Source organism: Danio rerio, chromosome 25, assembly GCF_052040795.2.
Source record: "Danio rerio strain M-AB ecotype USA chromosome 25, GRCz13ab, whole genome shotgun sequence".
In the NCBI taxonomy this organism is placed as follows: Eukaryota; Metazoa; Chordata; class Actinopteri; order Cypriniformes; family Danionidae; genus Danio; species Danio rerio.
The window spans coordinates 7,263,431-7,287,500 of NC_141045.1; the positions used below are offsets into that span (position 1 = coordinate 7,263,431).

Consider the following 24,070-nt stretch of genomic DNA (forward strand, 5'->3'; position numbering starts at 1 on the left):
TTTTAATTTTATTGCATTATAAAATTTGTAAAAACAAAATTCGCAGTATTAATATTTTTACAGTAAAATAAACAAATATAAATAATAAAAAACAGCCTTAGTGAGTATATATATATATATATATATATATATATATTATGCCACTGATTATATAATGTTTATATATCAGCATAATAATGCAAATAGCCATAAACACTTTAAAATGAAATCATTCTTAAGGTTACTTACATTCTATAATTTGATGTTAAAAGGCAAATGTCCTATTATATAAACTATTTAATGTCATATTAGGTAAATGTCCAATTATAAACTTTGACAGTGGTGAGGTAGAATGTAAATCTCACTGTAAAATGGCTTTAATGCTATTTGTGTGTGTGTGTGTGTGTGTGTGTATATATATATAGATAGATAGATAGATAGATAGATAGATAGATAGATAGATAGATAGATAGATAGATAGATAGATAGATAGATAGATAGATAGATAGATAGATAGATAGATAGATAGATAGATAGATAGATAGATATTTATACACACACACACACACAACAAAAACACAAAACACCCAACACACACATTGCAATGCCAAAAATACTGAGGTCATCTCCAAGTATTGCATGATAAGTCGATATATTAATTACAGTGACAGGCCTAGAAATGTCAGCATTAAAATTCATTAAAAAAAAGAGTTAATCAACCTCTGAATACTGCGGCTCTTCTGATTGGTCGTCGTAGCTTCTGAAGAGTTTGACAGCCTTTAGATAATCTTCTAAAACCAGCAGCTTCTCCTCACTGCAGACTGATCAAAAAACAAACAGTCAAATTACAGTCTTACTCGAACCACGTGCCAATTTTAAGCGCAGGGAAGTCCGTACTGGTGTGTTTAAAGTGCTGCAGGGTTATGTCATCCACAGGGAAGAAGCTGACGGTGGCGTTGTACTCAGGGCACATGTTGGCGATGGTGGTCCGATCGGGAGCTGAGAGCTGCGGGACACCAGGCCCAAAAAACTCCACAAACTTCCCACCGATTCCTGCCTGACGCAGATGCTGGACACAAAGAGTCATTTCTAGAGTTTTAGTCAATGATGAGGTCATATATTGAAGTCTAACGTTACAAGACAATTTCATGTCTATGTAACTCTGAATAATTACTCATTGAATTTATATGAAACTAATACCACGATTTAAACCCTGATATCTTGTTGTAAAAAGTCACTCAGGAATGGCCCATTTAAATGGCAGACTACTTAAAATATTTACTGCATGGTACCATTTCCAGTCTTGCACCTGTTCTTATCATTTCTCACGTGATATTTGTGAGCTGAAGTTGTCTGTAATTGGTTTGTAGTTTTCATGCAATATGAACACAATGGGCTATCCACCAGGTATTAAAATCATGCATTGTGAATTAGGCCTAATTTAAATAAATATATTCACTGTAATTATTACCTTAGTAATGCCCAGGACAATATCAATGGATGTGGCAAGAGGATTAATGGTCCCCACAAGTTTACAGCCGACCACCTGCGGCAAAGTCAAAGATACCGGCTGACCTAACATCACCGCCTCAGATTCAATACCTCCAACTCCTGAAAGAAAGAAAGAAAAAAAGAAAGATAGAAAAAGACACAAAAAGAAAGAATGAAAAGAAAGAGAAAAAAAAGACATCAAAGAAAGAAAGAGAAAAAAAGAAAATAAAAGAAAAATTAAGAAATAAAAAAGCAAGAAACAGAAGAAATAGAAAGAAAAAAAAGAAACAAAAAAGAAACAAAAACAAAAGACAAAAACAATAAACAACAAAGAAACAACAAAGAACGAAAACAAAAAGAAAGAATAAGAAAAAATAAAAGCAATAAAGAAAAAGAGAGAAACAGAAGAAAGAAAAAAGAAATCAACAAGAAAAACAAAAACAAAGGAAGACCAAAACAAGGAAAAAAGAAAAGCAAATAAAAAGTAAAGAAAGAAAAACAAGAAACAGAAGAAAAAACAAAAGTAGTGACAGAAAAAAAGAAACAAGAAAGACAAAAACAAAGAATGAACAAAAGAAACAATAAAGAAAGGAGGAAACAAACAGAACAAAAAGAAAAAAAAGAAAGTGAGAAAGAAAAAGAAAAAAACAAAAAGACAAAAACAAAAACAAAGAAAATACAAAAAGAAAGAAAAGAAAATGGAAAGAAAGAACAAAAAGAATTTAAAAAGAACAAAAGAAAGAAAAAATAACAAAAACAAAGAACACAATAAAAAGAAAAATTCAAAGCAATAAAGAAAAAGCAGCAAGAAAAAAAGAAAGAATATAAGAAAGAAAAAGAGACAGAAAGAAAGAAACAAAAGAAAAATGAAACAACAAAGAAAGAAAACAAACAAAAACAGAAAAAATAAAGTGAGAAAAAAACATACAAAAAAGAAAAAAGACAAAAACAAAGAACAAAAAGAAAGAAAGAAAGATGTTATATTAGAGAACATCAATAACTCATTTTTAAGAGAAATAGGTAGTTGGTTTACACTTTTTTGAGGTGTTCCCACTCACCCCAGCCCAGGATCCCGAGGCCATTAATCATAGTTGTGTGAGAGTCTGTTCCCACCACACTGTCTGGATAAATAAAGCCCTCCTCTTCTTGCACCACCTTACACAAGTACTCCAGATTCAGCTGATGTACAGTGCTGATGTCTGGCGGGACCACGTTGACATTTTTAAAGGATTTTGAACACCACTGAGAAGAGAATAACGGCAAAACAAATACAGCAGGACGTCAATTATTACCAAAAGTTTGGGGTTAGTAGGATTTTTTAAAAGGTTTTTGAAAGACGTTACTTTCGTTCAACATGATACAATTTACATGATTTACCAACACTTTGACCAATTTATCAAATCCTTTCTGAATGAACATACTGATTTCTTTTAAACCATTTAAACAATTTCTCAGAACCTTCTCAGAAGTTGAAACTGAACTGTCATTTAGACATATTAACAGATTTGCTCCGAAACTATTTGGTTATCAACATTCTTGAAAATAATTTGCAGGTTCTTCAAAATTAATAAATACAAAGACGTTTAAAATAAAAGACACAAAGATAAGTAAATAATGCTAGAAATGTCATTTTAATGGACTTTTACTAATGAGAAAATATGAAATAATGCTTTTAATTAAACAATCTGACAAAAAAACAGCTCTTGTGTGATATTAAACTTGTTTGTGTGATAATATTTAACAATATCATAGGTCAAAAATATATGACAGAAACTCATATGGGGCAAACAGCTTACTTTTTATCTTGATTATGACCGCATTACATCATACAACAGTTAATCATGTATTAACTGAATTCATAATTTTAACATGTTCATTTTTCCTGTGACAAATTTATTCTATTATAAAAGTTTACATTAGCCCCTTTCACACATACAGACCTTTCCGGAAAATTACCGGCAATTTTCCGGAAAGGTTGTATGTGTGAACAGGTCCTTTTTGAAAATACCGGTAAATTCGTTCTGGCTATTTTCCGGAAAGAGAAGTTGTAACATTACCGGCAATTTGCCGGAATGCTGCGCTGTGTGAATGCAGAAGGAATATTTCCGGAATAAGCGCGTGCACGTCTAGAACGTGCTGACGTAAGACGTCTGCTTTAGCCAATCACAACAGTCAGACGCATTTACGTCCGCGCGGTTTATGAGAATAAAAGCCTTTGAATATTTTTCCAGACACATTTAGCTGCTAGAAGTTAGTCAGATCATGTTTTTATGTTCTTCTTAATGCCAACTGTGTAAATAATCATCGATGAGATGCTTATGATAAGCCGTTGTTTGTTTACCTTTAAGCTTTGCGTGTGCCCATGAAACAGCCTGTGAGCGCCTCCACACGCGCATATTATGAACATCTCGACATAAGAAAGTGATCCTGCGAAAGTTGTTTACAATATTGATCATCAACAGAGTTTGTAATTTAGTCAAATGTTTACAAATACAAGCGCAGCCGTTTAAAGCTCATTTGTGGTGAATGATGTCAGAATTTACCGGTATTTTGGAATGGATGTGTGAATGCTCTTCTCCGGAAAAATTCCGTAACGTCCTCGCCTGTGTGAACAGCGCTTTTTTGAATATACCGGTAAAGTCGTTCCGGAAATTTTCCGGATATTTACCGGTATCACTGTGTGAAAGGGGCTATTGACAGCCTAAATAAAAGCACATCACAGAAAGCCCCTATAACTCACCTTAAAGAACTGCAGCCTCTCTTTGTTTCTGATTAGCTCCATCTCTTGGTTTCTGACCATTGTTTCAGGCCTGTGTGTGCGTCGGACAGACATCAAACAGTTTAATTAATTGATTAATTTCCACATCAGCAACTTATTGCAAGATCAATATACATAAAAATATTACATAATACATATAACTTCATATTTCAATAAGAGATGATACACAAAGATATAATTTAATTAAATAAAATTCACAAAAACTGTATATTAAAAGTTAAATGTGATCTCTCAATTCATTCATTTTCTTTTTCGTTCAGTCCCTTTATTAATCTGGGGTCGCCACAGCGGAATGAACTGCCAACTCATCCAGCACATGTTTTATGCAGCTGAAGCCCTTCGAGCTCCAACCCATCTCTGGGAAACATCCATAAAAACTCATACACTACGGACAATTTAGCCTACCCAATTCACCTGTACCGCATGTCTTTGGACTGTGGGGGAAACCGGAGCACCTGGAGGAAACCCACGCGAACGCAGGGAGAACATGCAAACTACACACAGAAATGCCAACTGACCCAGCCGAGGCTTGAACCAGCGACCTTCTTATTTCTCAATTCAATATTTGATAAATAACTTAAAATTCTTCCTGGCCTTAAAAACATCTATCAAAGAGAGAGAGAAAGCTTTAATTTTATTGCCATTTCAGCTTCTATGGCTATGTCATGGTAAAAAAAAAAAACAGATCAAGTTTACCACATTTTATAAATGGCACTTAGCTATAATTATAAAAATATTCTAACAATTAAAAGTCACCAACAGCAATAAATAATACACAAGGTATAATATATTAATAATAATAATGATGATAATACATAAGATAAACATCTAAAACTTTTTTTAAGGTTTCCTTTTGATAAAAATGTACAATTTAAGAAGGATTCACATTTAAAAATATTTCATTTAAAGTTTCTCCAATTATTGTCTGATAACATTAAAAATGGACCATTCAATAAGAATATGTTTAACAGTTTGGTTTCTGTTGCAATATAGACATTTTGGGTTTTTTTTTCCATTGAGTAAATGTTCATGTGTGAGTCTCAAGTGTCCAATGCGGCATCTTCTATAAACAATCTCATCATGTCTTAAGTTAAAAAAAAAATTTGATTTTCTTCCTATTTCTGGCTGAATTTCAAAAAGTTTATTTTCTGGGCACTGATCCCAATTCTGTTTGCCATGTGCTAAAAATTTAGCCTTTTATTAGTGGCTTTAAATCCGAAGGTGGGATTTTGCACTCCTTTAGCTTTTTTCTGCTAGGACTGTTTTGGCGGCTTTCTCGGCTTGTTTATTTCCAAATAGTCCACTTTGTCCTGGGATCAAGCAGGAGACTATATTATAAAACTTCCTCTGTAGTTCGTTAACTTTAATGAAAATGTCAATAATAATGGGATGCTCCAGTTTGAAGAATTCAAGGCAAGATTTTAAGTCCGAAAAAATGTTCTTCATCATTTTCTTTCTTTCCTTTTTTTAGGGGTTTTTCACCTTTATTATGATAGGCCAGTAGAGATTTCAGACAGGAAAGCATTGGATATAGAGAGAGGGGTAGGATTGGCAAAGAACCTTGAGTCGGTAATCGAACTCGGGTCGCCGTGAGCATGTCAGTGTTATATGTTGGCACACAGAACCACCAGGCTATTGGCACCGACATTCTTCAGCATTTTCAATGCGTTTCAGAGCTAAAAAGAGAGCCTTTGCTTCAGCTGAAGAATTGAGCTTTGATCTGGAATGCGAATGTCGTAGTGTGATTGACCCATTACTACTGCTGCAGAAACATGACTGTCCTTTTTTGATCCATCTATGTATATAGGATTATGAGTAGGATAAAAATGTTTATGTCAGCAAATACGTGTTGATATGTATGTGAAAAAACAATCAGCCTTCTTATGCTTGCTCAGATCCAGATTTACATGCCATCTATCATTGCATCAAAGTGTTTTTGTTATAAAAATATTGTCTAATGGTACTTTTCATTCTAATAAAATATGTTACACCTTGACAGTTATTACATGCATCATTATTTCAGTCAAGCTAGAGTGCAAAGGGTTTAATCTGAGAGCATTTGCTAGTGTGTGTGAGGCTCAGACGTACTCTGAAACGGGCTGTAGGTGGAAAGGGCAGAGCAGAGGTGTGTTTTCTATCTGTACTGCTGCTGTTCTGCCACCAGGGGCGTCGGAGCAGGAGGGTTTACTGCAGCCACCCCGATGACCCGACCGCTGTCCTGAACAGTGACCGCTAGAGCTGCTAACTCGTGGAGATGGTCGACCGGCTGGAGATCTGACAGTCGGACTCTCATCCACAGATGCTGGAGGGCTTTGGATGCCGCTGACAAATGATGAAAACACTTGTTAATTAATAAGGCTAGGCGATAATGCAACAGTAACAGTAATTATTCATTCATTCATTCATTCCCCTTCAGCTTAGTCCCTTATTTGGGACTAAATGAACTGAAAACTATTCTGGCAAGGATTCACATTTATATTTATTTAATTTACCCGCAGTTTCACAAACAAGGTTTAAGGCTAGTCAAGATTAAATTGCATGTTTTAGCTGTCTCAACTCAAAATAACTTGCAGTGAGATGTCTTAAAATATGTCAGTGTCATTTTTTTGTCTCCAGATGCACACCAGTAATATATTGTCTAAGGCAGTGGTTCTCAAACTGTGATACGTGTACCACTAGTGGTACGCGGGCTTACCTCTAGTGGTACGCAAAGGAATCACAGAGTAATGAAAGAAAAAAAATAATACAATTTTGAAAAATGTCCTTATTCTCTTGTTACATCTCGGTCACTTAAGCATCAAAATTTAACCCACAGGCTAAAAAAAAAGGGGTAAGAACTGCAGCACAACGCACTTGCGCATTCCAGGCATGCCCAGTTTAAAAAACATCTTCACTTTTTAGAATGCCGCACCGCGAGTCACCTGACAAGAATCAACTGATCAGCTTTATATTTTATACAGAATATAACTTCGTTAGACTAATTATCTCAAACACAGAACACCCAAACACTGCAGTGCTTCTTAATTTTCTCCATAAATAAAACTCGTATCAGAGTGCAGCAATGTTCTGTCAGCTTGACATCCTCTAAGAAAAACGGGTTCCCTAGCAATCTACATACAAGTTAATGTTTAGATTTCAAAAAGTGCATCATACAAATACATCATATGTACATGCAACATATATTTCAAAATCTATCAAAAATTGTGTAAATATGACTTGTTTTTGAACTGTGCAGTGCTGTAATTAAGCCTAATTAGGCTTAATTAGGCTTAATTTGGTCAACTTCACTGTTTATTTCATTACTGGTCATTATAATGGTACTTGGAAAGACCAATTTTTTGAGGTGGAACCACTGGTCTAAGGTCATTTTTAAAATTGTGGCTTTAATAGCTTAATTCAATTAAGGCCTAGTCCTGGTTTATTCTAAGCCCTGTTTGTGAAACTGGGCCTTAAAGTTCTGCCAGATAAAAATCGTTCTCTGATAACATTAAAAACTGGCCATTTGTCAAGTATATGTTTAAGAGTTTGGTTTCTGTTGCAATATTGGCATTTACTTCTCCTTTGTGTAAATGTCGATGTGTGAGTCTCGTCGTGCATCTCATCATGTCTTCAGTTTTAAAAAACAGTTTGATTTTCTTTCTACTTAATGCTGGATTTTAAAAAGTTTACTTTCTGAGCACTGACGGAGCCCAATTCACACTATTAATGCAAACATGAAGCGCTTTAAATGAAAATAGCAGTCATATAACAAACAACGAAGTATTTCTAACAAAGTGCCTGGTGTTTTAAGACAGGAACAGTGTGTCCTACGGGTTTAACTTTAACTGTTACAAGCTATTAGTTACTAGTTAATTGGTTAAAGTTATCAGTAACTAATAAAGTTATGGTAACTAATAACCTTTTCAAAAATGGTTAATTTAATTTTCCAAATTTTTCTGTAATGCAATAATATGCACCTTTGGTAAAGCTGATTTGAAACAAGAATCATTGTCTAAAATGCTACACAAATAAACTTGAACTGAACACTATGAACTTTTGAGTAACTAACTGTCAGTTAGAATGTTATTACTTGCATTTATTGAAGTCTAAGTAACCTTACCATGGTACTGTGACAGAATTGGAAGATATGAAATTGGGTGTTGTCCAATAGTTTCAGGACAACTTCGGTGAAAGGTTTAAATTCGCATCAAATGTTGTCTACTGTGTGTGTATGTATGTGTGTATATATCTACACACAATTTATTATGTGAATAATTTAGACCTGTATTAAAGGTCTAATGGAACATAATTTCAGTATTTCAACAGTATTTGTTGACTTTTGTCTTTGTGTTTATACTTACCATAATCAGGCTACAGTTTACTATAAAATAATCACAGAAACCACCGCTACTTTTTTATTAACATGGTAATAAGATATTATATGCAAGGTTTTGCCTTTGATAATGATGATTTAATGCATTATATTATGGATGACAATATTCCATTAAAATAAAAATATAGACAAAATATTTAAATACAAATTTTAAAGATGTTATTATTTTACTGAACACAAACGTATAGAAAACTGCATCATGTCCTTAATCCTTAATGGGGGGGGACTTGTTTCATAATTTAATATTCTTTAAATCAGGCCGAAACTAGATTTTATTTAAATTAATTTCTTTGCTAGTAAGGTTTGGTATTGAAAAAGGCTGCTTAACATTTGAACATTACTCAATACAGATTTTATTAATATTTATAAGTATAAATACTGTACCTCAGATTTTCTGGTTGACATGTCTAACTTTCGACAATAAAAAAGTCACTTAAATTTATTATAAACTCTCTGGATTCCACATCCTTTACTCAGAAGCACAAATCTGCCTTTACACTTACATGAACACTTGTTGTAATATTTAGAGAATATTTACAATGATTTTGACAGTGAAAACATGTTATATCAGGCCTCATTAAGAGAGAAGATTTGGCATAAAACCCCCAGCATAATACATCACTAACCTAATGACTGTGTATGTAGGACTGCTCGGTGTAATTGTTGTTTATGTTAAAGCTGTAATTATTGGGCTTTAAGAGATAAATGCTGTTTTAATCCTTCCTCTAGCTCATGCGTTCAACTCTCACCATTTGCTGTAGTCGATCTGCAGTGAATGATCTACGATGAGGTCTGTGGGGCATCTTGGGTTCACCAGACTCGGATCGACCCCTTGTTTAGCTAAAGCATCTCTCATGGCTGCCAGATCCACCATAGCGGGAATTCCCCTGTAAATAAACAAACAGAAACATCATTATATATCTAAGCTTATGACCAAGTTACTAGCAAACAATGATAAGAGCTGCATGGTTAAAAAAAATAAAATTGAAATAGCATTATAGTGTGGTTTATCAAACGACAATGTACGATTAAAATATGTGCTGCCTATTTTATAAAGGACTACAGAATTGTGTATACATGATAATGTGTAACCCAAAGGTCATCTGAAAACAATCTGATCAAGTGATGTAAAATACAGTTATAGAGAAAAACAAAATCTGTTTTTCTAGATTTAGAGTTATGTGTTTAGGCAAAACATAGTACTGATGAAATTTCTTTCAATTCAAAGACATTAATTTTATTTGTTTTGTTTTTTAATGAAAGAAAACATAAGAATATAGTATAAAGAACAGTGCCTACACAAAAAAAATTAGACGCTTAAGGTGGTAAATGTACCCTCCTCAGTTTCATATGCATATAGTTTAGGGCAGGGGTGTCCAAACTAAATCCTAGTGGGCCAGAGTCTTGCAGAGTTGAGGCTGATTTATTTTTTCGCCTGACCTCCGCTGACTGCACGCGCACCTTACAAAATGGAAGAGGCTTTTATACTTAACTCGTTCGCCATTGTGATGTTCTATAAAACAAGAACATTATGATGGGTTTCGATCAAAAGAAACCCAATCGTAAAATCAGACTGATAAACAGAGCAATAGGACGTTTCCGGAACTCCGTCATATCATTAATATCATTCAAGATTTTTAAACTAAACATTTTTATAAACTATTTTAATGATTATAAAGATTTTTATAAACATTCATGATTTTTTTTAAATCAATCTTTGATGCATCACTTGCTTTTGTTCATATCTTGGACAGTTTTAGCTATTAAAGTTTTATAAAATATTAATGACAACAGAACATGGGTTACTCTACAATTATGTTTTATTATGGCAAGAATAAAAGCAAAAAGTACACTTACTAAAAATACTGACTTTTTTTAGATTTAGCCCACTAAACACATTACTGTCTGGCTAGTTTCTGTCCTCTACTTAACATTATAAGCTAAATAGGCAATAATGGTCCAACATTCCTGTCCATTATCACCAATAAACCCATGAAAAACAGGGCATCAGTATATTGTAAACCAATAGGTTCAAATATTCTTTTCAAGTTATCAAAGAAATAATTTGTTAATTCATTTTAGTTTTGTAACTATTAAGTTGTTTTAAATTCAAAATTGTAATATCAGTTATCAGTGTTAAACCTATAAATGGGGGAAAAACATATTATGTAATATTATAACTGCCTGGGTTTGCCACGGCCTCTCTTCATGGCTTTAATAAACTTATCCTTCAAGTTTTCTAAACTTTTTTACAAAAACTTGCAATTTCTATCCAAGAATTATAAGCCATCTAGTTATCCCTATGATCACGCGGCACCGTGTGAACTATTCGCTGGAGTCTCGAAAAATTTTGTGCGCTCCACCAGCCGAAAGCTTGTCACTCACACCCAAAGCAAACCTCCGCAAACACATCGATGACGTCACATTTGCCACACATACTCAAGTAAACTGGCGAAAGCGTAGAGTATAAACCAGAACTTAAGCCTCAACAAACCTAAATTTATAAAAATGCAAACATTTGTTATTTTGAAACAAATGTCTCTTTCTGGGGTAAAAATAATAAATGGATTTAAACAAACTCACGTGAAATCCTGCAGCAGAACCCGGGCGGGCGAGAACACAACCTCTGCTTGATTCTGCTGCACCTGCCAGTCCAAAATACTGGATACATCCTCTGTTTTCACGTAGAATTCGTCACACTTCCGAATGGCGGACTCCAGGAGAACCCGCATGCAGAACGGCAGTTTCTCTACAACAAAAAGAGCATGACACTTCAATATTATTTCATACTCAGTTTCATGTTTTATTGTAACAAGTGACGTCAGCAAAGATGAAGGAATCAGCCAGTTACTTACCGTATCTGACATCATTAAGCTTCTGTAGGCTGAAATATCTCCGCTCTTCATATTGTTCGCTCTGGAGAGTGTCAATCAAATGGCCGTATGGATGCTCTGTAGGGAATAAAAGCTTTGATTAAAAACTCCTAGGAAAACCACAGATAAATAAAAGTGTTTGGCGTAGGACAGACAGGAACAGAAAGGCTTGTGCAGAAAATGGGTATTTTTTTTTTATGTTTTGCTGTTTGTCTACACAAAAAAAGGGCATCGGGTGATTGAAACCAAAACTTTCGGAAAACTGTGCTCGTGGGGACACTACAACCAGAATTTTCTCCTCAGGACTTTAGTGTGCACAGTGTTTTCTCCTTTCTGATTGGGCAATAGGACTGGGTGTATTGTGTATTTCACATTTTTCAACCCCAGGACGTAATCTGCCTCTGTTCCTACGTTTGCATCGACTCATATGCAATTTACATGAAAATACCCGATTCCCCATTTGGTGTGAACCCAGCATAAACCGGCCCCCTGATGGTTTAGTGTGCCCTTACCAAGCATCACATTGAGTTTTCATGTGAAAGAGATGTTTTATTATTAAAGGCAAGCAGGTAAAACTGTTTTTAATACCCGTGTACATGTGCATATGGCCTGAAACCCATGAATGAGAGTTGGCTGTGCACCTGCTAATCAGACCAAACAGGATCAAATGTGTCCCAGAATACAGCAGACGGACACCTGCAGGCTGATATTACTGTCACAGAGAGGACATCTGCACTTAAACTGCCTCTGTTCACTGGCCTTCACCTCTTCTCTAATAAAATACACTTCTAAAGTGTGCAGTTGTGGGACTCGTGTTGGCAGATAGTACTACTGAGAGCTTACAAGCTCGATTTGCAGCCGTATAGGACACGCAGCGTTTATTGACATTTGATTCTGAATATTTAGATTAGAGCTGCATGATACTTTGTTTCAGCATTGATAATAGCAATGGGAGAATTCTGCAATAGTCATATCGTAGGATCTGCAATGCCAAGTTGGGATTAGAAATAACCAAAAATCACATGCATTGTTTGGGCACCTCAAAATACTGATAAGACTCTCCAGAAATCCATAAAGCAGAGTTTATGTCATTTATGCTTTTTATAATACAAATTGTTTATCGTATTGCATGCAAATAAAATTATGAATTCTTACCAAACCGAGTGAGTTATTAAACCAACTTGTGAAATTACATCACAATATATGATAAAAACAAATTATCGCAATGTCAGGTTTTCCCCAATATTGTGCAGCCAAAAATCAGATGCAATAAATAAAATAATAATAATGCAACAAAGAAAATGTTTTAGATTTAGAAAAGTAAAGTGACATGATTTAGGACCAAAGGTAAACAAAGTTTATGGCGGCATAGCCTATAAAACAACAACAACAAAACAACTGTATGTTGTAAAGAATGCATTATGTGTTTATATAGTCCTTTTTCAGGATTTTAACAAACACTGATCCCTTTTTTCTAGTTTTCTACTTAGAAATGGTGAAAAATATGCATTGTGTTTGCATTTAATTTGTTTGCTTATTGTTAAATACACACAAGTGCTTCTATTACCCACTAGATTTACGTTTACTTTGTGTGTGTGTGCGTGTGTGTGCGTGTGTGTGTGTGTGTGTGTGTGTGTGTTAGGCAATGTCGACCAATATGGCATTGTACAATGTCTAAAGTGAAACAATTGATTAATTCATAACAAATTAATTATTTTTAGCCTACTGTTTCAACAACCTGACCCACATGGTCTTTGTTTTACCAATAACCAAAATCAGAAATAAATAAAGATAAGCTTCACACAAATGACCACCTTTCAATCACTTTTTCCGTGAGACTCTGGCATGAATAGGCAGAGTGATCTGTGTCGTTATAATGGCGTAGACAAACTTGGTTGGTAAACAAGGTGCACAACTAGGGTTGTAACGGTATGAATTTTTTATGGTATGATAATCGTCTAAAACAATACCACGGTTTGACGGTTTCGCGGTATACGGTATGTTACAAATGTTACAAAATAATAGAACAGTGAAGCAAATTTGACTTTTTCCAAATAATATATTTTCAGTTACTTTAAACAACACCACTTACAATGAACAAATAAAAAAATAAGAAAATAATAAATAATGTGTCAAAGTCCAAATAAACATGGTGCAAATCCTCAGTAAAAAAATAGATATAAATATTTACTATACTATAAATAGTTACATAACGAAACTAGATTCAATATGGAACATCCTTAGGTTTTATGTGCCAGCATGGATATGGTTGTCTGTGGATATGGATTTGGATTTGGATTTGGTTGTCTGCAGTGCAGACAAACAGCTGTACCTTCATTTGCGTCTTTTGAAAACAGCAAGAGCAGCAGTTCGTCTTTGCTGTGTCACTGTTTTGTCATGTTTCTGTGCTGCTGTGCATGCAAAAGTAGGCTACTTAGTATGAGAATTATTTCATGCAAAACTTTTTTTTTTGCGTTTTATTTAGCCGCGCATAAATGTACAGCCTATCTCTCATTCCGTGTTGTTCAAAAAGCTCGTTGTTGGTCCACAAACAAAAGCGAAACCTATGCTTATTGGTTGTGATATAGCGAGTTTGAACCAATCTGGGCATGGAGGAGGGACAATGCATCAATGTATAATGTCTGGTTTGTCCGGAGACACAGTAACGAGCGTTTCTTTGTCAAATCAGCGTTGTCAAATTTTGATGACGTAACCGCACTGATTCCGGAGCCTCTAAAAGTCCGCGTTATGTGATACAGCACTAGAAGGCTGAGATTCTCTTCTTTATGCCAATCTTTGAATTGTATGAATGGGATCAGCGGATCAAAAGTTATTAAACATTTAAGAGCAATACTTATTTTTAGCCGCGGGCGGCTGTCTCGGTCTTTAAGGGTTAAAACCACTGATATGCAATTGTTCATGGTATGATAATTGTGCACGTTCAAATCGTGGTAGACCATCATACCGGTATATTGTTACAACCCTATAACCAACAGGAATTAATCAACAGTATCTGTGGTTTTCGCTAAAATTACTAAGTACAAGCTTGAAAGTGAAATATTGAAGCAGTGTACTGATGCTGTGACACGTTACCTGATAAATTCAAAACACCAAAGAGTCGTTAGACAGAGACAAGGTGAATTAAATATTGTGTTTAACAACTATAGTGAGACGCGATCCAGTGGTACATCCTTTATAAACTGTCCGACGTACACTGCTCTCTGGGGTTTTGTGCTCAAAGCACCTGCTGACTGTCTAGAGCAGAGATGTTGCTGTGTGTGTGTGGTCACGTGATGTGCATTTTTAGCGGTATAGTGTGAAAGGGGGCTTTTCAGAAATGCTCGATGAAACGCCAGTGTGGACATGGATCGTTTTCATTCAAAAATGCCATTTTAAAGACATATTAGTGGAAACGGGGCCTAAGTGTGTATTTTTTACGAGCGGGTTGCTGCTGCGACAAGGGCAGGGCAGAGGATTGTGATGCCGGCTCAGCATTGTGATGTCTATTTGCGATGGACGATTGCATCGTCTACCGACCCAACCCTCGTGTGTGTGTGTTTGTGTGTATACTATTATGCTTATATCTCATTCAATGTTTTAAGTCTCGTGACATGGAGTTAAGATCAAAATCATATTAATGATATGCTTTGTTACATTCTAGTAATATTCAATAATTAATAATGAATAGCATTCATTCATTCATTCATTCCTTTATTTTTCCTTTGGCTTAGTGCCTTTATTTATTAGAGGTTGCCGCAGTGGAATAAACCGCCAAAATGTGTATATCAAAATGTATTCATTTATCTTTAGAGTTAAAGCCATGTACACTTGCTGTAATGTAACCAAATATTTCTTGTTAAAACGAACATTATTGTGAAGATCCTAATGCTTAATTAACTCTACAGTTTTTTTTCTGAATTTCATAAATTATTTGAATCATTGTTTTGCATAAACTACAGTCCAAGAAGTACCTTATTTGAAATTATTTTAGTAAAATGAACACATCGAAGATGTAATTAAAAAAAAAAACCTAAAATAAAGTAATTATTCTAAAAAAAAACAACTAAATTTATGGTTTTTGGCACTGCGTTTTCACAAAAATTAATTTCAAAATGTTTTAGCAATTATCCACTGTGGAGAGTTATAATACTACATCAGATAAATCCCTTTCTCAAGTCTTTGTCATATTTTCGATTTAAGGTATACATCAGCAATGCATCCTGACATTAATTGGACAACAAATTCCTCCATCCATGTAAACAGTTCAACAATATGACAATAAAAACCACAAGCGTTGTATTTCAGTATATTCTGACCCTGTGTGTGTGTGTGTGTGTGTGTGTGTGTGTGTGTGTGTGTCTTCATGTGTGAAGGAGGAACACACAGACACACTCTTATCACTCACAGTCTGCGTCTGCTCCCTTCTGCATGCATTAGATTAGGTTAAATGCACTCAGATTAAACTGCATAAGACCACAAACCTGCATGAACACACACAAACAAACAATCCCCAGATCTATATTTATGACACGGAGGATAAAGTCACTGGGTGGGAAAAGTAAATAACTCTCTCACTGGGAGACAAGGAGATTACAGAAGGATCAGTCCACGACGATGAAGCAAGAACAGACTAGTCTAATTAGCTAATTATAATTACACACACTTATAACTAATTCTAAATAAAACCCATGTAATCCTTAAATAGATCCAAAAATGATGACTTGAAGTTGATTTCTTCACCCTCAGGCCGTCCTAGATTTAAGTGATTCTTTTCTTTAGAAGGACATTAATGTTTTTAGATGCATATTTGGCACTTAAAAAACACATTCAGGAAAAACAACTGTATATCTTTTAGGTTCCTGAAAATACATCATAGTCTGAAGCAAAATGACAGATCTGTGCAAGAAATATTTACAATAATTATTAACTTTTAATGAAAATGAAATCCTTAAAACATAATAATAAGAATTATAAGTTAGGTTTGATTGCACTATATGTTTGCTATGGGGCATAAATTCTTTACTTTGAATCTTTTTAATGTGTGGTAGGACATTACTGATGAAAGTGTGGGTTTTTTATCAGATTGAAGACAGATCTGGATTTAAGATTAAAAAATAAGTTTTTAAGTCTAGAAAATTACATATAAATACTTTTCAGAGGAGCAAGTTATTTGATTTAAGATTAAAAGACTAAATTGCAAAAATAAAATTGTATTATGGTCTGATCAAATGTCTTCCAAATTTCAAATTAAAAAAGTCTTATGTTAACATTTATCCGAAAAGGACAATGCTTTCATTTGTTTTAAATGAAAATCTAATTTCTGAAGTTTAAACATTTTTTTACTAAAATAAATATAATACTGAAAATAAATATAAAATTACTACAAAATAATGTTTTCTATTTATATGTATGTCAAAAACAGAGTTTTATCCTGAAGAGTTTTACACTTTTTTTGTGTGTGTTAAAGGGATGGTTCATCCAAAAAAATTATTTTGGTTGACTTGCATTTTATGATATCACCAATGACTAGCCATGGGACGATAACCATTTTCAAGGTATACCGCGGTTTGGAAAAGTCATGGTTTTTAAACCGCCAAATTTTTCTGCTATACCGTTTCTAAAGTATGTGTACGATTTTTTTTTTTTTAACTTTTTTTGTTGTTGTTCTTTTATAGGAAAACAGCATCTCCAACAGAAAAGATCTCTAAAGATGCCACTTTAAATTGTATAGAAATCTGTGTTTTTGAAACAACTGAACACAGCAGAAGTTATTCATTTGCATTATCTAGTTTGACACGTTTACTGCTGCAAAATATTATAAATGTTACCTAAAATAGAATATAGTGTTGTTAAAGGGATTTTCTGTTGTTTTTTACTCAGACATTTAAAAATAATATGTATATATAGTAATCACAATACCTTCAAACCGTGACATTTTTATCCAAGGTTATCACACTGTCTGAATCTCATATCGGCCTATGCCTACCAATGACTATGATTTCAGCTAGAAATGTTTTTGTTTTTCTAAAAAATAGGTGTTTCATCTCATGAATGGTCTGGGGAGTAATTAAATTAATAGCAACTTTACATTTTTGGGTGAACTGTCCCTTTAAAAATTGTGTTCCATTCGGTTTGGTGACACTGGTGCCTCACACATTTCATCTTAAATGAAAAACAACACATCCTTTCCTTTTTTTTAATCTTTATCTGTCTCTTTTCTCTTAAATTTTTACATCCGCAGGACAGCTCATGCCAAAGGAAAAGCAGACACTGCAACAGCACAGAAAGCCCAGGAAAAGTGTAGGTTGGCCCGGATCATCACCAAAGACTTACCCCAATCTGTTCTGGGACCTCGCAATTTACAAATTAAGCACTAAACTTAAGGTGATAATAATGTTGTACATAATAATCAGTTTCTTGCATGAACTGATTATTTGTCTTAAATATACTCTCAGATGTACTAAACTACTGTTCCCTGTATGATTTTTTTACTCTAAAAGTGTCAACATTTTTATTTATGAGTCTGTTTCCCTCATGATGTGTTTTCCCCTCACCAAACAAGCACATAATTGTGAAAATAGATTACTTGTATTATAAATTAAGTTTGAGACATTATTTAGCCATTTTATGAAATGAGAAAATATTAGACTGCCTTTAGAGTTCATTTTGACAGCCATTATTGTGGTTAAACCGTACTTATTATTATAATTAATTATACACAAATAATAGTGCTGATTAAAATATTCAAACGGTATCGTATTTGCATACAAAAAAAATAGCAACACTGCTGTAAATACAATAACATGGTTCTGCAAATACAATAAAAGCATGGTACAGAATGGTGTACTATTGTAAACAAAATAAAATAGCCGTATTATAACACATTGTACCTCACAATCTAGTCAGCTGCCTAACTAACGTAACGTTTCATAACATTTGGTGAATTATATATTAAAACAAGAACATAATACAGATGTTGTCAAGCTGGATATCTCTCTGTTTTGACAAGCATGAGTTTGTGATCGCGTGAGATGCACGAGCTGGATGTCAGTCGCTCTTTCACCGCTAGCCGCAATGCTAACGACAAAACCGCCACTTACATCCTTCATAAACTCAATTTCTGAAGACTGTCTCAGCATACAATTGTAACTTCTAGTATAACTTGTTACCTGTATCGCATTCAGAGCGTTAACGAAAAGAATATTGCTCTTTTAGTCTGAAAAAACAGCTCTTACCGTTCTGAAGCGAACCGAGCGCCATGATGAGTCCTACTGTTAACACGACTCCACTCGCTCGAGCGACAATGTTTGGCCAATCAGCACACAGTACGTCCATGGACGACTGTCCAATCAGATGAGAGAATCACGTACAGCGCTGTCCAATCAGTAAAGAGAATCTATACTCTACCCTTTATCACTTTCATTTATCCACAGTTGCTTATTTAATGGATGTCAAGTGGATGTGGAAATCATTCGTTATATATATATATATATATATATATATATATATATATATATATATATATATATATATATATATATATATATATATATATATATTCAAAAATGCACATGCCTTAAAAATCTTGTATGATTTTAAAGAAAACGTTTAATTTATGCATATAAAACTATATGTTTATGAATTAAAAAGTTCTAACTCCAACATCTACAAAATCATTATTTTAAGCAACACTGGAATTATTTATTATTTATTTATTGTTTATATAAATGCACACACATACACTCAAAAATGTTTGTTCAAACTACTTATTTAAAATGAGCTGAAAAAAAACATAATTCTTGTGATTTTTTCAGAGCAACTTAATTGTTTCAGGTTCAATCCATTTACATTTAAGGTAATCGATTTGTATAGGGACATCATTGAAATGTGAGCATTTTTTACAGTGTACACACAAGAACACTTATAACAAAATATTTATCTTTTTTTACTAAATGTTTGTATTAATATTAATAGTGCTAAGCATTATTTAAACAGTTAGATATTTATATATTATAGTGCTCAGGATTTCATACAACATATTACACAAACTCTGTAGTTATACATAATGTAAACATCGGACAGGTAATAATACACAACAAGGTTTCATGGGAAGATCATATTGATAGTGTGTAACAAGATAAAACAATGATTCTGTTTTTAGCACCGCCTTAGATCTTTTGGAGCATCGAAACAGATTTTTGAACATTCTTTTATGTCTGTGCAGTGTTCTGGAGTATTGTAATACTGTTATGAGTCTGTCTGCGAGTCTTAAAGTTGATAAACCACATTAAAATCTGTTCAAAGATAGTAGGAAAGCCTCTTGAGAAATTATAAGACTATTCAAGAACCTCACAAGGCTGGCATCATTTCGAACCCTAGTCGTGTTTAATCATGAATTTATACCATTATAATCGGTACAGGCGACGCAGTGGCGCAATAGGTAGTGCTTTCGCCTCACAGCAAGAAGGTTGTTGGGTCGCTAGTTCGAACCACGGCTCAGTTGGCGTTTCTGTGTGGAGTTTGCATGTTCTCCCTGCCTTTGCGTGGGTTTCCTCCGGGTGCTCCAGTTTCCCCCACAGTCCAAAGACATGCGGTACAGGTGAACTGGGTTGGCTAAGTTGTCCGTAGTGTGTGTGTGTGTGTGTGTGTGTGTGTGTGTGTGTGTGTGTGTGTGTGTGTGTGTGTGTGTGTGGATGTTTCCCAGAGATGGGTTGCAGCTGGAAGGGCATCCGCTGCTTAAAAACGTGCTGGATAAGTTGGCGGTTCATTCCGCTTTGGCGACCCCGGATTAATAAAGAGACTAAGCCGACAAGAAAATGAATGAATGAATGAATGAATAATCAGTACAGCCGGTTCTTATACACAAAGTATGCAAGCTTCATAGGGCCTCAACTCCAGAGTGGGGCACCATCTCGTTTTCAAAAAAAAAAAACATTTATTTAATTACATATTAATTACAAAATAAAATATATTTTGATAAAATGTTATTAAATACCTTTAAAATAATCATTTCATGATGAACGCAAAAACAAACACCCGACAATAGGCGCATGGGCGCAGCGCGGTCAAGTCCACTTATCTTTGCATCTGCTAGCAGAATATACTTATAATTGATGCAGGTTGCAGCTCTATGACCGGGAAAAGACAACAGCAGTCTGGAGCCGAGAAGAGGAAAAATTTACACAATCTATCACTTGCATCACTTTCAGCTAATTAATGTCCATGAATCTGAAAAACATATTTTTCAAGTATATTAGTGAGGCTAACGGTTAAACTTCGCCACAACTGCACTAAATCTGCCTTAAGTGTTGCTGTTTTCTTTCAGTTTCTTGCTTTGCTGCTGTGCATTACACTTTAAACTATGACAGGACTTGAATTATGGTTCATTTACTAAGATAATCTATGACTTTTCGGTTTTGCCTCTCTTGCATGTAGCTGATAATCACACAAACTCAATTATTGTTATTAACTTGCAATACTTTACAATTCTGTTTGTGCACCAGCTACTGTACACATGCACTGCACTATTATTTCACTGTATGTATTATTTATTATTATATAGTTATTAAATTAAATTATATAATTATACAGGGAGGGCCATTTATATGGATACACCTTAATAAAATCGGAATGGTTGGTGATATTAACGTCCTGTTTGAGGCACATTACTAGATAAGAGGGGGGAAACTTTTCAAGATGGGTGGTGACCATGGTGGCCATTTTTAAGTCAGCCATATTGGATCCAACTTTTGTTTTTTCAATGGGAAGAGGGTCATTTGACACATCAAACTTATTGGGGATTTCACAAGAAAAGCAACGGTGTGCTTGGTTTTAACATACCTTTATTCTGTCATGAGTTATTTAAAAGTTTTTGAACACTTATAAAATGTGTTCAACATGCTGCCCATTGTGTTGGATTGTCAATGCAAGCCTCTTCTCCCACTGATAGCAACACCGCAGGAGAAATGCCAGCACAGGCTTCCAGTATCCGTAGTTTTAGGTGTTTGTCTTTGTTTATAGTTTTGTCTATTTCATTTCTTATTGTTGCTGTTGTTATTGCTTGTATCACTGCAATGACAGTAAAGTCTCTTCAGTCTTTATATAAGGGGATTGGTGTGTTTTTAATAGGCCAGTTTTTACATTTTTGTATGTTACAGTAAAAAATAACAAACATACTTCTATTCTGTGATTTCTGAAAGATCAATAGTATACGTTACTGGAAGCCACAAGCCAAAAAACATTTTTATTGCAGGAATTTATTAATGCTCATTACAAAGTTTTTGTTAAAATAATACACTTATTAATCCTTAAAAAACACAAATGTCTTTGATTTATTCAGACAGGAGGGGTCAGTTTTTGTCACCACAGATTACAGAGCAGGTAAAATTCATATTTTGGTTGTAGTTTAGACACATGAAGAGTTCTTGACTAGCCCATTGTTTTAATAGTATGTCATGAGTTTTTTCTTTAAATGACTAATTTCTTTTGTATTGTACATAGAGGTCAATGCTGAAGTTTGTCCCAAAAGAAGATGAGGTATCCTGATCCAGCACTGCTGCACAGGCACCAGGAGCTGCTTAACCAGGCAGAGGATTCAGCACTGAGGACTGGTCATCTCTATCGGTCTTAGTTTTTTTTTTTTTTTTTTATTGTAGTATTTACAAACATAGTACAATAGAATACATCTCACAACAGTTAAGAACATAATAAAAATAAATAAAATAAAATGAAATAAATTCTTTCAGTTATACAATGTATAAACATGCCAGGGGTAGAAAAAAGAATAGGTAACATAATGATAATTATATAAAAAAAAAAAAATTATTCAATCAATCAAATGAAATTTACATAATGCCTCATATGTTTTTTTTAGCTTTTCTGTTTTTTATGTTACATAATGTAGTACCATATTGTTTAATCTCCTTTATAAAATGAACACAATTTGGCTTAGCTTTGGCCCATTTCTCGACATGGATATGGTATTTTCCAAGTAATATTATTAGTTGTATAAGAAAACATGTTTTGGAGTCAATTCCATCTTATACAAAAGCAAGTATGACATCAAATAACCCAATTTGTATTCGTGTACCAAATGTCCTTGAAATAAAGTTAGAAACATCAATCCAAAATAATCTTGAGTATACACATTGGAAAAAAAAGATGAGTAACAGATTCTTTAATAATTCCACAAAAATCGCAAAAGTTTTCTCTATCAACTCCAAATCGTTCAAATAATTCTTTTACATGATAAATTCGGTGTAAAATTTTAAATGATACCTGTCTTACTTTATTACAGGTACAGAGAGGGTTTATTCTTTACCATTTGTAAATGTAAATTGGGAATGTTTCTATAGAAGACGTGTTTATTTTAATGTAAACTATTATTTTGTAATGTAATTATTTGAAAGTTTATATTTAATTTCGAGAGTTATAAATATATAAATACATGTTTTAATACATACAATAACCATTAACATTATAACAAAACAACTAAATTAATAGTAAAAGTATTAATAATAATTTACAAAAGGACTATTTATATACAGATTTTTACTTAACATTATTTATGCTACCATGCTTGAAACAAACGAACAATCAGCAACACACCACCGCCCAATCATCAAGCCGCTCCTCCTGTGTCAATGACCAATCAGCAGGCAGCAGCGGACCCTCGATATTTCAGCAGTGACGTTTGAGCATGCGCCGGAAGTGTAGAGCAGAGGCTCGATCGGCATGACTTTCTATCGGGAGGAGCAGCAGGCCGCGAGTCCAGCAGAGAAATGAAGTTTTTACAGGAGAAATACCGCGTTTTTCTGCTGACAGGACCGCGCAGCTCTGCTTGAGACCGCTGGGTGGAGAAGCAGCCATCATGGCGAGTTAATCAGGTGAGTTCGTGCGTGTCTGAGAGGTCAAAGCGACAGTCATGTACTTGTGGTGGTCGAGATATGTTTTTTTTGTATAGGGGGTGTCAGGTGGTATATTGTGTCGTGTAATGCGCATGTGCAGCAGAAAGGAGAGCTCTGTTAGTTTTGGAGCTCCACTATGAAAAGGTCACAATGACTCTGATAAACATTGAGTTCTGTCACAGCCAAATCACTGATTGACTACTGCTATATTTAATCTTTGACCATACATGGGCGTTTTGTGTCGTTTAAATAGAGCTTCATCACGAAAAGATAGTCTGTTTTCTGGCAGAGGTTACATTAAGAAGAAGAAAATGTCTTTTTTTGTGCTAAACAATAGTGTTATAATTTAATAAAATATTCGACAACATTCCTGTGTCTTTAAAACTGACTTTTAAACAGATTTTATCATTTACGTTTTTCTAAATTTGATGCTATATTACATTTATTATACATTGCAATAGTCAGTAAGTATAAACAGTCTTATACACCATATATTAAAAAATAAATAAAGTTAATGCACTGTCAGTTAACACAAACTAACAACGAATAACTTCATTTTCATGGACTTATGTTAATAATACTGTAATAAATGTATTGTTCAATGTTAGTAAGTACATGAACTAATGGGATTTTATTGTCAAGTGACCCAGTAGTCTTATAATGGTTACAA

General features: G+C 34.3%; 2 protein-coding genes and 1 long non-coding RNA gene across 7 annotated transcripts in view; 2 read left to right on the top strand and 1 right to left on the bottom strand.

Moving 5' to 3' along the window:
• The window catches only part of ireb2 (iron-responsive element binding protein 2), a 34,361-nt gene extending 15,572 nt beyond the window's left edge, over positions 1–18,789 (bottom strand). For 4 of the 5 annotated variants that reach the window (XR_015525933.1, XR_015525934.1, XR_015525935.1 and 1 more), the window contains exons 1-10: positions 18,730–18,789; positions 11,477–11,572; positions 11,205–11,370; positions 9,371–9,508; positions 6,338–6,571; positions 4,211–4,280; positions 2,529–2,712; positions 1,451–1,590; positions 877–1,048; positions 700–800 (exon numbers count right to left, since the gene is read on the bottom strand). Coding sequence is in view for 2 of the 5 variants with exons in the window: in XM_087311408.1 (XP_087167534.1) it covers positions 700–800; positions 877–1,048; positions 1,451–1,590; positions 2,529–2,712; positions 4,211–4,280; positions 6,338–6,571; positions 9,371–9,508; positions 11,205–11,370; positions 11,477–11,572; positions 18,730–18,754 (1,326 nt within the window). In the remaining 3 variants the exon portion in view is untranslated. Of the gene's footprint in view, positions 1–699; positions 801–876; positions 1,049–1,450; positions 1,591–2,528; positions 3,394–4,168; positions 4,281–6,337; positions 6,572–9,370; positions 9,509–11,204; positions 11,371–11,476; positions 11,573–18,729 lie in introns of all 5 variants that reach the window. The other variant, XM_087311409.1, reaches the window with a different exon arrangement.
• On the top strand, positions 5,719–9,595 carry LOC147830769 (uncharacterized). Its single transcript, XR_015526125.1, has 3 exons — positions 5,719–6,631; positions 6,714–6,895; positions 7,612–9,595. It is a non-coding gene; the product is annotated as an uncharacterized LOC147830769 (long non-coding RNA).
• A 4,411-nt stretch (positions 18,790–23,200) lies between the features above and the next one.
• Positions 23,201–24,070, top strand: part of slc25a44a (solute carrier family 25 member 44a) — a 12,241-nt gene continuing 11,371 nt past the window's right edge. Inside the window, 1 exon segment of the mRNA NM_001007350.2 lies at positions 23,201–23,379. The gene's annotated coding sequence lies outside the window, so the exon portion shown is untranslated.